The sequence below is a fragment of the Acomys russatus genome, chromosome 3 (genome assembly GCF_903995435.1).
Source record: "Acomys russatus chromosome 3, mAcoRus1.1, whole genome shotgun sequence".
Classification (NCBI taxonomy): Eukaryota; Metazoa; Chordata; class Mammalia; order Rodentia; family Muridae; genus Acomys; species Acomys russatus.
In genome coordinates, this window is record NC_067139.1 from 48,994,184 (window position 1) to 49,009,155 (window position 14,972).

The 14,972-nt window shown below is 36.7% G+C and overlaps 1 protein-coding gene across 12 annotated transcripts in view; it reads left to right on the plus strand.

The window, feature by feature from the left end:
- Slc4a7 (solute carrier family 4 member 7) overlaps positions 1-14,972 on the plus strand; it is an 89,954-nt gene that overhangs the window by 45,199 nt on the left and 29,783 nt on the right. For 7 of the 12 annotated variants that reach the window (XM_051139962.1, XM_051139960.1, XM_051139964.1 and 4 more), the window contains 6 exons: positions 1,378-1,493; positions 3,505-3,662; positions 5,857-5,944; positions 7,796-7,942; positions 11,849-11,955; positions 13,934-14,108. In XM_051139962.1, coding sequence (XP_050995919.1) covers positions 1,378-1,493; positions 3,505-3,662; positions 5,857-5,944; positions 7,796-7,942; positions 11,849-11,955; positions 13,934-14,108 — 791 coding nt within the window. Of the gene's footprint in view, positions 1-1,377; positions 1,494-2,799; positions 2,860-3,504; positions 3,663-5,856; positions 5,945-7,795; positions 7,943-11,848; positions 11,956-13,933; positions 14,109-14,972 lie in introns of all 12 variants that reach the window. The other 5 variants (XM_051139954.1, XM_051139961.1, XM_051139957.1 and 2 more) reach the window with 1 other exon arrangement.

Consider the following 14,972-nt stretch of genomic DNA (forward strand, 5'->3'; position numbering starts at 1 on the left):
TAACTCTTCCATGCTAAGTTAACATTTTAAAAAAATATTTATTATAAAAAATAACTTTTATTTCAGAATTGTTTAATTTATCCAGAGAATTATCTACATGGCTAAATTAAATGCCGTACTTTATTATGAAGATTTTTCACTCACAGTGACACCTCAGTTTGTTGACCAGAGAAATGAATATTACAGAGGACTTACATTCAGTGTTGAATCAGTAAACCCTGATACCTTAATTTAATGTTCATTAGTTATAATTGCTCTATTCTATGAGAATAAACATGCTTGGATGCATCAAGTACATCTGATAGGCTTGAAATTGTAGAAATGATTACTAATTTTAACAAAAAAACGATACTGATAAATAATTAACTGAATTTCTGTACAACAGTAGATTGTATTATATTGTATTCTCTTCCTTTTAAAATGTTCAGTGATTTAAACATTTATTAGTTTATATTGTTGGACTAGAAGTTCTTTTATCTTTTAAGAAAAATGAGATGTATTTAATGGTAGAAATCTGTGTGATGCAACTTGGATTTTAAAATTTTGAGATTTGAGCTTTTTGTAGAACTCTTTGGTAAAGGTAGATTAGTATAGGAGATGCTTTTAAGCTATCTTACTGTGAAACGCTGCTGTTGAATGTCACCTGAAGTGAATATACTAACACTTGAACATGCATCATTTATAATTCAAACAACCATGTTATTCACATACTAATTTATAAGCTTGCTGAACCATAGAAGTTGAGTGAATTAGTTAATCACATGGCTACAGGTGATGAGGATTATTTAGCTCAAATTTCTTTGATTATGTAATTTTAATCTTTGTACTTAGAAAACTTGTTTATGGTCTTTTAGTTAGATTTCTTAAGAAGATGACAGGAGAAATGAGACATAAATACTACTGAAAAAATTCAAAATTCTTGAGGAAACTTATGATTAAAGAAAATTAAATATAGCTCTTAAAATTTCTGAATTATACTTAGAACTTACCTGAAGATTCATTTTGGTATTGATAGGAACATCCTAGATGAAGTTAGGTCTTACTGAGTTCTATGCAGTTCACAACTGTGTTGCCCAGAAGTATTTGTAGCGATAACACTCTGGTCTCAGTTCTAATCTTGTGTAGGTCCACACTGACTCATTTCTTTCCCAGAGGCTGATGTGCAGGTTCTAGTATAATGCTTTCTGCAGTAAGATACACAGCTTCATCCTGTTCATGTGTTCTAATTCATGTTGCTGGAATGAAGCTAACATCTGGCACTTTTTAACCCCTCACATTTGCTTTCACAATAAACCATCGCTTTAAAAATATGAGCAAATCAGGCTTAAGCTGGGTTTTCTCCTTACTAATTTGGGTTTTGTGTTTTCTTAAATACAGGGATTTTGGCTTCTCCACAGTCTGCTCCTGGAAACTTGGACAATAGTAAAAGTGGTGAAATGAAAGGTAACGGAAGTGGAGGAAGCAGAGAAAACAGTACTGTTGACTTTAGCAAGGTAATTCAGTAATTGTAAGTTTTCATTACTTTTCCTACTGAGAAAATAACTAGTAGTGTGTTGTTTTGTTGCTGTTGCTGTTGCTTACAGTAACTGTTCAGCATACTTGCATGGCATGCTTGTGAAGTATTTAGGAAAAAAGTTGGGGTAGTCTCCAAGTATTCAGATAACTCCATGCTTACACTTTCAGTGTTTTGGAAGAAAACACTGTAAACAACATGATGTTTTTCTTTGTACCATGAAACTTTACTGTCTTTGAAGAGTATTTCTGAAAGTGGCATTGCAGCGCTAACAGAGCCCTCTTCCTGGGCTGTAGTGCATCCTAGAATTGCTAACTCGTGCTGCTAACACTTTTTGGAATGCCACTGGGAACCATGGGTAGATAAAGGCATAGATTAAATAACAACAACAAAAAGCTCCTGTGCATTTATTTTACTTCATTGAAATAAAGACAAAACACATACCCCTTATTTTAAAGGCCAGAACAAACCCCTAAGTATAAGTGACAGCTGAGCATCAAGCATATTTCCTAATAGTTGAGGCAGATAGTGTACATTTAATGTGTTGCCTGTCAATTTACTAGTAATAGAATATTAACTACCCCCACCCCCCTGATTTGTTGAGATAAGGTTTCTCTGTGTAGCATTGGCTGTCCTGAACTCTCTTTGTAGACCAGGCTGGCCTCCAACTCACAGAGATCTGCCTGCTTCTGCCTCCTGAGTGTTGGGATTAAAGGGGTGCACCAACGTTTTTATATCTTATTTGTAAGGCTTTGTTTTAAATGCCAGTTTCTTAAAGCTTTTTGTTTTGCACACTTCACTGAAAAAAAAAAAGTTGAAGTGATTTGTATTGTAGCTTTGTGGAGCTTTGTACTTTCATATTATTAAAAAAACTTACCAGTAGGAATTTTGAGTGTTCAGAAAAAGTGTTTACTTGGGTATGTTGGCATGTGCCTCTAATCCTAGTTATCCAAAGGTCAAGGCCTGGGCAACATAGTGAGGTCTAGACTACCCTGAACTAAAAAGCAAAATCTTGTCTTCAAAAACAAAACAAACAATAAAAGGCTGTTAGAGTTGTTGTTTCTAACTTACCTTGTTTTCACTGGTGCTCTGTTTTAGATCATCAGAAACTGTTCCTAGCTAACCTGGAATTTATTCTTTGTTGCTGAATAAGTAAATTACTGTAATTTGAATTGTATAGATCTTCTCTAGGCTTGGCAGTTGTGGTTGAACTTTGTTCCTCTGTCACAGTTTTACTTTTTTACTTGGCCTATCCTTGTGTACCCTCCCTGTCTCTTGTTGGGCAGGAGTCTGCCTCCTGGCACTGTAGTTGTGGCACACTGGGTGTGGGACTCAAGAGGCCCGCTGTAAGTCTGGTTTTATCTTTTAATAGATAGTCTTGTTAGTGGTTGTTTAGTAACTTGTGTGAACCTTTGTACAAATGAGAGCTTCACCTGCTCTGGTGTTGTGTGTGTAATGTTTTTGTAATTATACACAGGCAGCTGAGATTCCTCTGCACATTGTCCCATGTCTGACCCAATCAAGGCTATAGATTTTCATTGTAAATAATTTTTTTCCCATTTAAGGAAAATATTAGGGAATGATAGTTTTTTAAAAGGAGGATTTATAAAGACATATGAAACAATAAGATTGAATAATAGAAAATCATGCACTGAATATGTGGTAGCACTGTGTATAATTCCATGAGCCATTGTTAGTTTGTACACTGTATGTCCTCACCAGTTTTTGATGAATAGTCTATTCATTGAAAAAATTTCAAGTTTATGTTTCATAATATAGAGCTCTATCGTAATAAAGATTGTAGTAGTTAAAACAATGGATAGTGAGTTTTGCTTGCTCTTTTTGTATTTGTCTATGCCATTTTTCATATCTGTGGGAATTTTGGCATTTATACATCATTTAGATCACACGTTTTGATTGGGAATAGTAGTCTTAAAATCTTTCATTCATTTCTGAGTAATTATAATTCTAAATTATTCATTTATCAATAGGTTGACATGAATTTCATGAGGAAAATTCCTACAGGAGCTGAGGCATCCAATGTTTTGGTAGGAGAAGTGGACTTTTTGGAGAGACCTATCATTGCCTTTGTGAGACTGGCTCCTGCAGTTCTCCTCTCTGGGTTGACGGAGGTCCCTGTGCCCACTAGGTAAAAAGTCATTCTTTTTTGTGACTGTGCATATAGGTCCACTGAAAGAATACTTGCTTTGTGTAATAGAGGCACTGTTTAATTACTGGTTACTGGTATTGAGTCATTGTGCCAAAATGCTCTGAGTATTAGAGTATAAACTCTCGTCCCTCCCCGAGCTTTAGTTAGTTTCCTTCTGCAACTGACCGGGAACTTACCATGTAGGCCAGGCTAGACTCCCAACCGGTGCAGCTGTAGATGTAAGCCTTTTTTTCCAGCTGTAATAGTATTGTTTGAAAACAACTCTTCATTTGCAACTTTATCAGAAGTTTGGCATCTTAAGAACTTTTGTTTTACAAAGCTAGTCACTGAGATTCACTTTGTGCTGGGGACTCAGCAGCAGGCTTGTTTATGTTCAGTTCTCACAGTGTCCTGAGCTACACTGCTAGTCATTGTAGACATGCCCAGCCTTCGGGCATGCATGCAGAATGCTTTGCTCTGGCCTGATGGAAAATTTCCACTCATGTACATTGTGTGTAGAGTTAATCTGGATTGAGACCTTAAAGATAATTAGCAAGTTGTATTAATCAGCATATGGGCCATGCAAAGGACATCTCGGGAGGTCATTAGCACCAGAAGCTTAATTGTGAATGTGACTTGTTTTGAAAGTAACTTTCTCTACTATATTTTGTTTGAAGCTTTTTTGTTTGTTTTAGATGTGGCTCAGCTTGAATTCCTGTCCTTGTCTGGCCCTCAGCCTCAGCCTCTTGAGTGCTAAGTTCGAGGCATGTGCCACCATGCTAGGGGTTTTTTTCAGCAGGGAGGTTCCACAGTACCATGAAGAGGTTTGGTTGATAATGTACTCTCATGACTAATTTAGTAATTAAGAGATGAAGAATTTAAGAAAAAGATGAAGAAAATAAAGATGAAGGATTGATAGGAATTTGATGGAAATATACTTATTTTATATTTCATTAATGATGGTGTTAGCAGTAAGGAAAATCATTTGATTACTTCATATGTAAATTTTCATAAAGCAAGAAGATAAATATTTAGATAAGAATATTAATATCTTACATAAGAATGAAGAAGTAATGATGAAACCCTTTATTTTATATGGGTTTACAGAAACAGTTAAGAAAATATCAATACCTGCAACTATACAACTAAGTACTTTTATTTAACACTAAACTAATAACAGGTTTGATGTTGAAGTTGGGCATTTGTTTTCCTCCCAGAAAGGTTACTTGACTAAATGCCATATTTGCAGTGTTAAGGCTTTGATCCAGAATAGTTTTAGAGTGCAGAAGTTTTTGTGTGTATATTTTGGACAGTTTGATTTGACAAATGCTACTTTTAAGAACTCTGGGACAAGGGATGTGGCTCAGTTGGTAGATTTGTGTGTAGTCAGCAGAAAGCCTGGGTTTCAATTTCCAGCACTCCATAACCCAGGTGTGATGGGGCATGCCTATAATCCCATCACTTGTGGCTGAGGAGGTAGTGGAGGCAGGAGGACCCAAAGTTCAAGGTTACCTCTGGCTACACAGCAAGCCTCAAGATCAGCTGGGGTACTTTTCCTTCCTTTTGTCAAAAGGAAATGAGTGTGGAAACCCGGAGGTGCTACAAATCTGTAAGCCCAGCACTCAGAAGACTTAGCAAGGAGTTTGATGTCAACCTGGGTGGCCTAGGGAGACCCTAATGCGATTGTTACAACTGTGCTTTGATCAACTTTGCTCAGATCAGAGTTAATTGTTCAATTTGGAAAGATATGAAAGATGGAAATTTTCATGGGAAACAAAACAAAACGAAAAACCACGGCAACCTTCCTTAGTAACTATTTTGCACTACGGAAGCTGGGAAAGGAATAAATTGGTAGACTTAATTGTGAATGCCTTTTATAGTTTCATGATTTGAATTTTGCTTTTGTTTTGGTTTTTGAAATAGGATGTCTAGTAGCCTCAGCTGAGGGGATGACCTTGAACTCAGATCCTCTGTGCCTCTGCTTTCCAAGTGCTGGAATAGCAGGCTTGCCCACCACGTTCATTAAAATCTGTTTTGAATAGAGTTGCCATTGTTTTGTTGATTCCTGTGGGTGATTGCAAAGAAGGTCTAAGTGTTGTTACTATGTTTATAATAGAGTCATTTTTTAAAGTTTCTTGGATTTGTGCATATGTGTTGATTCTTTTAAACTCTGCCTATTTTAATCTCCTCTCAGGTTTTTGTTTCTTTTACTGGGCCCAGCCGGGAAGGCCCCACAATACCATGAAATTGGCAGATCCATAGCCACTCTCATGACTGATGAGGTAATTAAAATACAGTTAAATCCCTTTGAACTAGAGAATGAATATGCAATTATAGTCCTTCTTTCTGTCATAGTAAAGTTTATAAAATTATCATTTTGTCTGTGATTTTACTTCATATTCACACATGCCTTTGTTAAGGGCTTTAAGACCTGTTTCTCAGGAATAGGTAAATTTTAATCTTTTTGCTGCTATTCTTTTAATTTGACTTCATTGACTGCATTGAAAATTTGAAATCTGTTTGGTCTAAATTTCAGAAAGTTGTTCTTTGGGGTTTCCTTGGGACTTTCTCTGTTTCCCTTTACTTCTTTCCTGGTTTTGGAATGCCATGTTTAGCTGTAACTTCTTGAGTGATCAGGACTTGTGTTTCTTTGAAAGAGGGTTTCTAGCAACGCATCTACACAGGACGTCAAAAGCCAAGGATATGTGAACCTGATTTGTGTCGGCTTCTCACACTTTTCTAAAATCCCTGCTATTTCCCTGGCTTACCCTCTGACCTCTTCTGTGGCATTCAAGTTATTTATTACATTAGATTACTTTATCTTTGGAAATTCTTATCTATATTAACAATAACATTTACATGTGGCTCTAACATCTTGATTTTTGAGTTGGGGTTTGTATTTAAGCTAAGCATGCCTCAAACTGGCCATGTAGTCCAGCCTAGTCCGTCTCTTGGTAATCTTCCTAGCTTAGCCTCCCCAGTGCTGGGATAAAGGCATGAACGTCCATGTTTGCTTTGAGTTCAGAGCCAGAGCCTTTCCTGGTATTGTCGAGGGCCTTGCGCACGTCCCCATGCTTGCACCCTAATACTTACTGCTGGTCCTCCCTGCTTTGCTCTGGCAAGAGCAACTTCCTTTCTGTTTCTTGGATGAGTGTTGCTGTTTATCCCCCAGTACATTATAGCTGTGACTGAGTTTTCCTAAGCATTGTTTTACCATCCACCCTACCCACTCTACCTGTGGCATGATTTCCCCTGTTTTGTTTCTGTTTGTTTTTACAAGGTCTTGCTGTGTAGCTCAGACTACAGCTAGCCTCACCAATTCTGCGTCTGCCTTCAGTGTCAGGATTATCAGTCTTCTCAGCAACATTTCTTGTCTTCTAATTTTTCCTTTGGCCAGTTTTCCATTTTGCATGTTGCTTAATGTTTTGTTTTGTTTTGTTTTGTTTTGTTTTGTTTTTAATGTTTGTTCCTTTTGGAAGTTTGTCATTCTGTGCAATTACTAAACTCTCTGTTCTGCCTACCTGGAAAGACTGCATCTCTCCCCTTCCTGCTCCCGCAGCACCCAGCATTGTGCCTTGCAAATCATAGATAACCAATGAATATTTGCTAAACAAAATAACCTTTTTGTCCATAATTATTTCTCCAAGATAAATAACACTTTAATGACAGAAATAGAATGACCTGACATATTGTATTGAATTAATTTGTAATGAATTACTGTTGGTCTGTGAAATATTTTTTCATTGCATTAACACATCATTTTCTTCTGTTGTTTGTGGTTGATTGATCTGTTAATACCAATGATAAAGCTAAGTATTGCCAGGTAGGGTGGATGTCTGCTCCTGACAAGAATTTATGTCATTTTTTTTTAACATTGTTTTACATTATATGTATATGTGGGGGGGAGGAGGTACAATCCATCCAATTGTGTCATAGCCTTCACAACTGGAGCTATTGACAATTGTGAGCCACCCAAGAGTTCTGGGAACTGTAAGCTTGTCCTCTGTGAGCAGTTCTTGCTGTTAACATGGCACCATTGCTCCAACCCAGTATTTCTGCATCTAAAAGACATTTTAATATAAGTGGATTGTTCTTTGCACTGTAAAATACTTATGCCAGTATCTTTTCTTCAGATTTTTCATGATGTAGCTTATAAAGCAAAAGATCGAAATGACCTCTTATCTGGAATTGATGAATTTTTAGATCAAGTAACTGTCCTTCCTCCAGGAGAGTGGGATCCTTCCATACGCATAGAGCCGCCAAAGAGTGTCCCTTCTCAGGTAAAAGTCTGGAGATATGCTTCTGGGGTTTGTTTTCTTTTTTTAGGTTCAAAATTTTTAAAGAAAAATATAAATTGTCAATTTTTATGACTCAAAAGTTTTATGACTCAAAAGTTACGACTCAATACAATTTGCAGCAGATGTGCCTCAATGGGCTCACTTTCTTAGCATGCCAAGGTTCTTCATTTAAACCCTAGCACTGAAAAGTAAATCAATAGAAATCCGTAGGGGTAGATTCAGAGAAGATGTACTTTGTGCATTCTTTTGTTTTGTTTTGTGTTTTGGGACAGGGTTTCTCTGTGAAGCCTTGTCTGTCCTAGACTCCCTTTGTAGACCAGGGCTGGCCTCGAACTCGTAGTAATCCACCTGCCTCTGCCTCCAGAGTTCTGGGATTAAAGGCATGCACCACCACACCTGGCTTACCTTGTGCATTTTTATTCAAACAGATGTTTGTCTGTTGTTAACTTTGTGGTCATTCTGATATTTATTCTGTTGCCTGGACAAATGTGAATATTAATAGTCTGCTTATTTTGTTATTTGCATAATTTTAAGTAGATCAGTGTGCAACTTTTTAAAAAATCTACATGTATAATTATTAGTACATTTGTTTCACAAAGTCAAATAAAAAACTTTGGGGTACTGGTTCTTGAGCAGTTTAAATAGTATGGAATAATTGGTTTTAACAAGTTTGGGAAATTTCTGATATAGATACATTTTTACACTACATCTCTTGCCAAGTGTGGACTTTAACAAGTTGCTTCTTTCTTTTATGAAAATTGGCTTATTTGAGCTTTTCTTTGTTTCTTTCTTTCTTTCCTTTCAAGTCCTGATAAATTTTGTTTGTGTGGTATACTATCCATCTTCCCCAGATTTCACATTTTCTTGAAAAGTTTATCTGCTACGCTTTTCTTGGCTTGTGGAGTTACATCCTGGTGCGCCTTAGGTTTAATTAATGGGCTAATTATTTATTATATTTTTCAAACAGTAATTGAGATTATTTATTACTTATTTATCTACACTTATTGATTGATTGATTTGATATTTTGCGATAGGGTTTCTCTGTGTGTCTTTGGCTGTCCTGGAACTTTCTCTGTAGTCCAGGCTGGCCTCAAACTCACAGAAATCCACCTGCCTCTGCCTCCTAAGTGCTGGGATTAAAGGCGAGCCCCACCACTGCCAAGTTTAGATTATTTTTCTTAATGTTGATCTTTTCCTGTCAGTCTGCTTTCAGCTGATTTGCTTCACTCCTTCCACTATTCTTCAGAAAAGATTAGTTTTCTCCTTTTTGCCTGTAACACTAATTAGTTTATTTTCTTCTTTTATATTTACTTTATTTATATATATGAGTGTTTTAGTTTCATATATGAATGTGCACTACATGCGTGCCTGATACCCAGGACCAGATAACTCAAAACTGGATTATGCATAGTTGTGAGCCACCATGTTAATTCTGGAAATTGAACTGAGGTCTTCTGAAGAACAGCCAGTACCCTTAACTGCTGAGCCATCTTCCTAGCCCCATCTTTTAATTTAATTTAATTTTTTTTTAAGAAAAAGAAAAAAACCAAAAATTTTGTTTTGTTTTGTTTTTTGTTTTGAGACACTGTTGTACTGTGTAACTTTGAGTGTCTGGAAGTCTCTGTAGAGCAGACTAACCTTGCAGTGATCCTCCTGCCTTAGTGTCTCAAATACTACCATAGTGAGCACGAGCCATTGTCTGATGCTTCATATTTTCACGTTGTTTTAGATACAACTCAGACAACAATATTTAGGACTTTCCCTTGTTCTGTTCTGTTTTCTGTTTCCTCTTTGGCCTTTTTAAGTGCAACCTTTTGTGATTCAAGTCTTGCTATTCTGTGTTAACAGGGTGTTGTAGGACCACACACGTCTCTCTGAGCCTGGCTGTGGCTCCCTGCGCAGTCCCTTCCCTCCCCTTTCCAGTATGTGTGCCTATCAGCACATATTATTCTTTTAGCCAGTTTCCTTTCAAATATTCCTCTTGTGTTTTTATGGGGGAGAAGAGTCTATGTTTTAAAAGTGATTTTTATTGATCTTAAAATAAGATAAAAAGCTATACTGAAGGAATTGTTGTATTGTTTCTCTAAGAAAAATAATTTAGTAAAGAAAAGCTGTCAGCTGGGTGTGGTGGTGCACGCCTTTAGTCTCAGCATTCGGGAGGCAGAGGCAGGCAGATTGCTGAGTTTGAGGCCGTCTGGTCTACAAAGTGAGTCTAGGACAGCCAAGGCTACACAGAGAAACACTGTAGGCTCAATTTTCTTAACAAATATATTTTATTACGAACTTATTAACCGAGTATACGTCACTTACAACCTGGCTAACCGAAATAATAGGAAAAGAAGCTTAAAGAATAACAAAACCATAAGGATGTCAGTTCCGAGGAACAATTGTCCTGGTGTAATCAGCAGGATTTCTTCTGCTGGAACCTGGAGTGACCAGAACCCGGAACCTCAGCAGGAGCCGGAGCCCTGAAGCCTTCCGTCAAGTGGTTCTCTCTAGGAGCATCTTGAAGTGGAGAGATGAACAGCCAAAACTATCCCAAGTCTCCAAAGGCCCCACCTCCTGTTTCTGGCTCACTTATATATCTCCTCCCAGAGTCTGGTCATGGGATCTTTTCAGTTGGCAACAATCAAGCTCCTGCACGAGGTGGTTTGTCTTCTAGTGGATTCATATCACCTGTTCTCACAAGACAGTTCCCCATCCCACACTTGAGATCATAACAAAAACAGGTTTATCTCTCCTTCAAAGCCCTATCTCAAAAAACAAAACAAACAAACAAACAAAAACAACAACAAAAAAGAAAAGATGTCCTTGGTTTTCTCTTTCTTTTTCTGTCCTCCTCCCTCCCTCTTTTCTTTGAACTTGTTATGTAGCCCAGATTGATTTTGAACTCAGTCTTTCTGCCCAGCTCCTTGAGAGCTGGCAGTGTAGGTTTGTGGAGAAAGTAGTATCTTTAAAAATTAATGTAAAATTTTGTTCTTTGGTAGTTAATGATTAGTAGTATTTTAACTATTTTTTGTGAAAAAGATCTTTTTTGGGGACAAAGTTTATGTTCCTAGTGGAGCTACCTAGTGTTTTGTCAGCTTTATACAAGCTTGGGTTATACAGGAAGAGGGAATCATACCTGACAAAATGCTTCCATGGGCAAATCTGTAGGGCATATTCTTGATTGATACTTGGTGTAGGAGGGCCTAACTCACTATGGGCGGTGCCACCCGTGGGCTGGTGGTCTAGGGTGGGATAAGAAAGCATGCTGAGCAAACCATAAAGAACAAGTAAGCAGTTTCCTCAGTGTTATGGTTCTTGCCTCAGGTTCCTGGTCCTGACTTCCTCATGAAGGACTATGATCAGGACATATTAACTGAAATAATAAACCCTTTCCTTCCCATGTTGCTTTTGTTCATTATGTTTTATCACAGCAGTGGTACTGCAGAGTAGAAATTTGAAATGGTTTTGTGAGTATTTCTTTTTTTTTTTTTCCCTCAAGACAGAATTTCTCTGTGTAGCCTTGGCTGTCCTAGACTCGCTTTGTAGACCAGGCTGCCCTTGAACTCACAGTGATCCACCTGCTTCTGCCTCCCGAGTGCTAAGATTAAAGGTGTGCACCACTACATCCGGCTTGTGAGTATATCTTATAGGACATTGATGTTAGAATGTAAGATGAAGAAAGCTAATTGTAAGTTTAAAATATGAACAGAAGTAAATGGTAAATTATTCTAAATTATATCTTGTTTTTAAGTGCTATTTTAAAGATTATACCAGGGAACATTTCCCCCCAAGAATACTTGTCTAAAATTCTCATAAGATGTAATATTCCCTCTAGATATTTTAGATGCCTTGTCACTTTTCTTAAAATTGAATTCTGAAGTATATTTTTGTGGAATTCAGGAAAAGAGGAAGATTCCTGTGTTTCCCAATGGATCTGCTCCAATGTCTGTTGAGCCTCCTAAGGAGGCTGCTCATCATGCTGGGCCTGAGCTGCAGAGGACTGGACGGTGGGTACAGATGTTGCTTTGGGGCATTAGGCATTGATCTGATGGAAAGGCACCAGTAGTTTTCTTTTTTTAACTCAAGTATTTGGAACCTAATCTTGTACTTTTTGAGAGTGTGTGTTTCTTTTTAAAAATACATTTTTCTATAAGATAATGACATTATTGAAATTTTTCATGCATTTAAAAATAATTTTAATAATATATCAATATATACTTAAAATTAAAATAATAGTACATGCATTCAAAATTGTAGTCATTATAGTATATACGGTTTTGGGTAACCTCTATAGAAGATTCTGAAAAAATATAGATTCTTTTCCAAGTTAAAGAATTATGAGATGAAAGAGGAATTACAATGAGTTATTTTGTACATTGTGATATATTTAGAATTTATATTACTTTTTGAAATACTATAAAATTAGATGGAAAAACATGATTTGACTCTACTATTAGCATCTGGATACTTAGAAAGTTAATTTTACAATAAAGAATAGAAATATTGCCTGGTAAATTAGTAAAACATGTAAAATACTTTGTAGTAGCTGATTGTGACAGCATTTCCATACTCTAGCGAAGTATGGCTCTTGGTAGTGCACAGGGAGCTGGTGGTAGTCATCGTAGAACTAAAGGACCCGGAGTCCTTGTAAAAGTAGAACAGCGTATGCAGGCACAGGTTGACAAGAACAACAACTAATGTACTTAACACAGACATCAGAGAAGCTTCCGCACAACCAGGGACCAGCGAAATGTAAGAGCCTTCATGAGTGTAGCAGAATAACATTTATCTCTCTGCTGGTAGCACTGATTTCCTTGTACTTTAGGGGTAGTTGCTGGGAAGTGCCAAGTTAGAGGCCTATCCATCCCAAGCACCCAAGAGCCTCCTTTGCCACCTGTTAAATAGTCTGCTGTTTATTTGATGATGGAGACTCATTTTCTACATTGTCATTGGCATCTTTTTAATTAAAAGCTGAATCCTTTTGCTACAGATTATAGAATAACTTCTACTTGTCAACATGCCTTAAGGATTTATTTTAGTATTTAACTTAAAAAGATTAGCATGGTAAAGCTTGAAGCATCCAAGACCCTCAAGAGCTTAAATTTAATATGTGTTTTCTTGTATTTGTTATATACATAATCACTCATTTCGTGAGTCATAAGACTGTTCTGACTTTTCAGTTCAGCAGTATTTATTGGTACCTTCCATATACCAGGCAGGATTCTGCTACCTGGAGGCATTGAACAAGAAAAGAGTTCCTGTCTCCTAGGGTGCATGTATTTCATTAGGACATTTTCAGAAGAAAAAAAAAAAATCAAAAAGTCTAATTTTTAAAAGTTGAAATGGTATGACATTGATGTTTTAATGTAAACATAGACTTTTATTTTTACTAAAATAAATTTAATAATATACATACTACATAAATAATAATGTGCTGAAATAGCTTTTATGTTTTTTCTGTTTCCCCAGATATAATTATTCATATAAATAAATCAAGAGTTAAAAGTCATAAAAATAGCTATTGGTGGACCTCTGTATTAGCATACTACATTCACACTGAGGTCTATGTAAGGTATAATCACCTTCTCTGTATTCTGCCCATTGCCTTTCAGATCTAAATTACAGATAAAGAATAGAATTACATTTGCACATTTACATGAATGGCTGGTTAGGTTTTATTTATTGTATATTTACTTGTATATTTATATTCAAAGTTACAATTACTTCTATAAAGTCATTTGCCTGCAGCCTATTCAGCATATAAACCATAATATAATAGTATGTTTCCTTTATTTAATGAGATCTATCTTTCCTCTGATGTCATTTCATTAGTCAGTGAGTGTATCTTCTATAAGTTATACCATGATTTAAATTTTTATTGGCAAAACAGTAAGCGCCTACAGTTTTATGTAGCCCATAGATTTAGTTTGAACTAGCTAGAATCCTCTAGTCTACAGCTTGACGAGTTTCATCTCACCTATTTAGGCTTTTTGGTGGTTTGATACTTGACATCAAAAGGAAAGCACCTTTTTTCTTGAGTGACTTCAAGGATGCATTAAGTCTGCAGTGCCTGGCCTCGATTCTTTTCCTATACTGTGCCTGTATGTCTCCTGTAATCACTTTTGGAGGGCTGCTTGGAGAAGCTACAGAAGGCAGAATAGTGAGTACAAAAGATTGCTAGTGGCCAGGCTCCCAGCTCCTCAGAGGCAAGTGTCTGTGTGCATTTGTCTCACTATTCGTGCTTGTATTTGAAGAGTCTCCCCACAGCATTAACCTCTCCCAAAGCAGACTTCCCCCAAAGGTAATTGCTGTCGAAAACATGGGGGAGCCATTTGAACAGGAGAAGATGCACAGTTGAGGTAAAAATAAATAATAAACAAAAAGCAATTTATCCTATCTTGCTTGATGAAATGGGTATACGTTGAGTAAGACTTCCATTGTCTTCTGGGGGATGGGTGGTTTGTGGGGGAGATTATCTGCTCTGGGTGGGTTGTGCTGGGAAATTTACCCATGGGGCTCCCTGTCCTGTGTCCTGTTGATTACCATAGGGTTAGGGCTATGGCCCCAGCTGGTGACTGAGCTGGGACCATTTGAAACAGCAGAGTGTACTGTAGAGAGGGTGGGATTTTGAAGTTATATTTACCAAAGTCACCAAAGCTCTTACTTGTGATTGAGTGCTGCCTCCCTTTTTTCATGTGAATGTAGAGTCCTGTTTGCTGTACTTCTTGATGGATACTGTGCTAGGAACTGACTAGTTCTTTATAAATTCTTAAATGGCATTTTATGGGGCTTGTAAATGTATTTTAATGGAACTTAAAAGACAATTTATAATTCTTGATTTCTTAAGTTTGCTTTGAGAATATTCACTCTTGAAAAAATCTATAATTTTATATATTAAAAAGTAAAAACAATTTCCACATCTAAGTGATAATAGTTATTCAATTATAAAGGCATATCTTTTACTGAACATGAGGTGAAAACCTAAAAATTCAAAATGTATAATCCTAAATTTATTACTTAGATT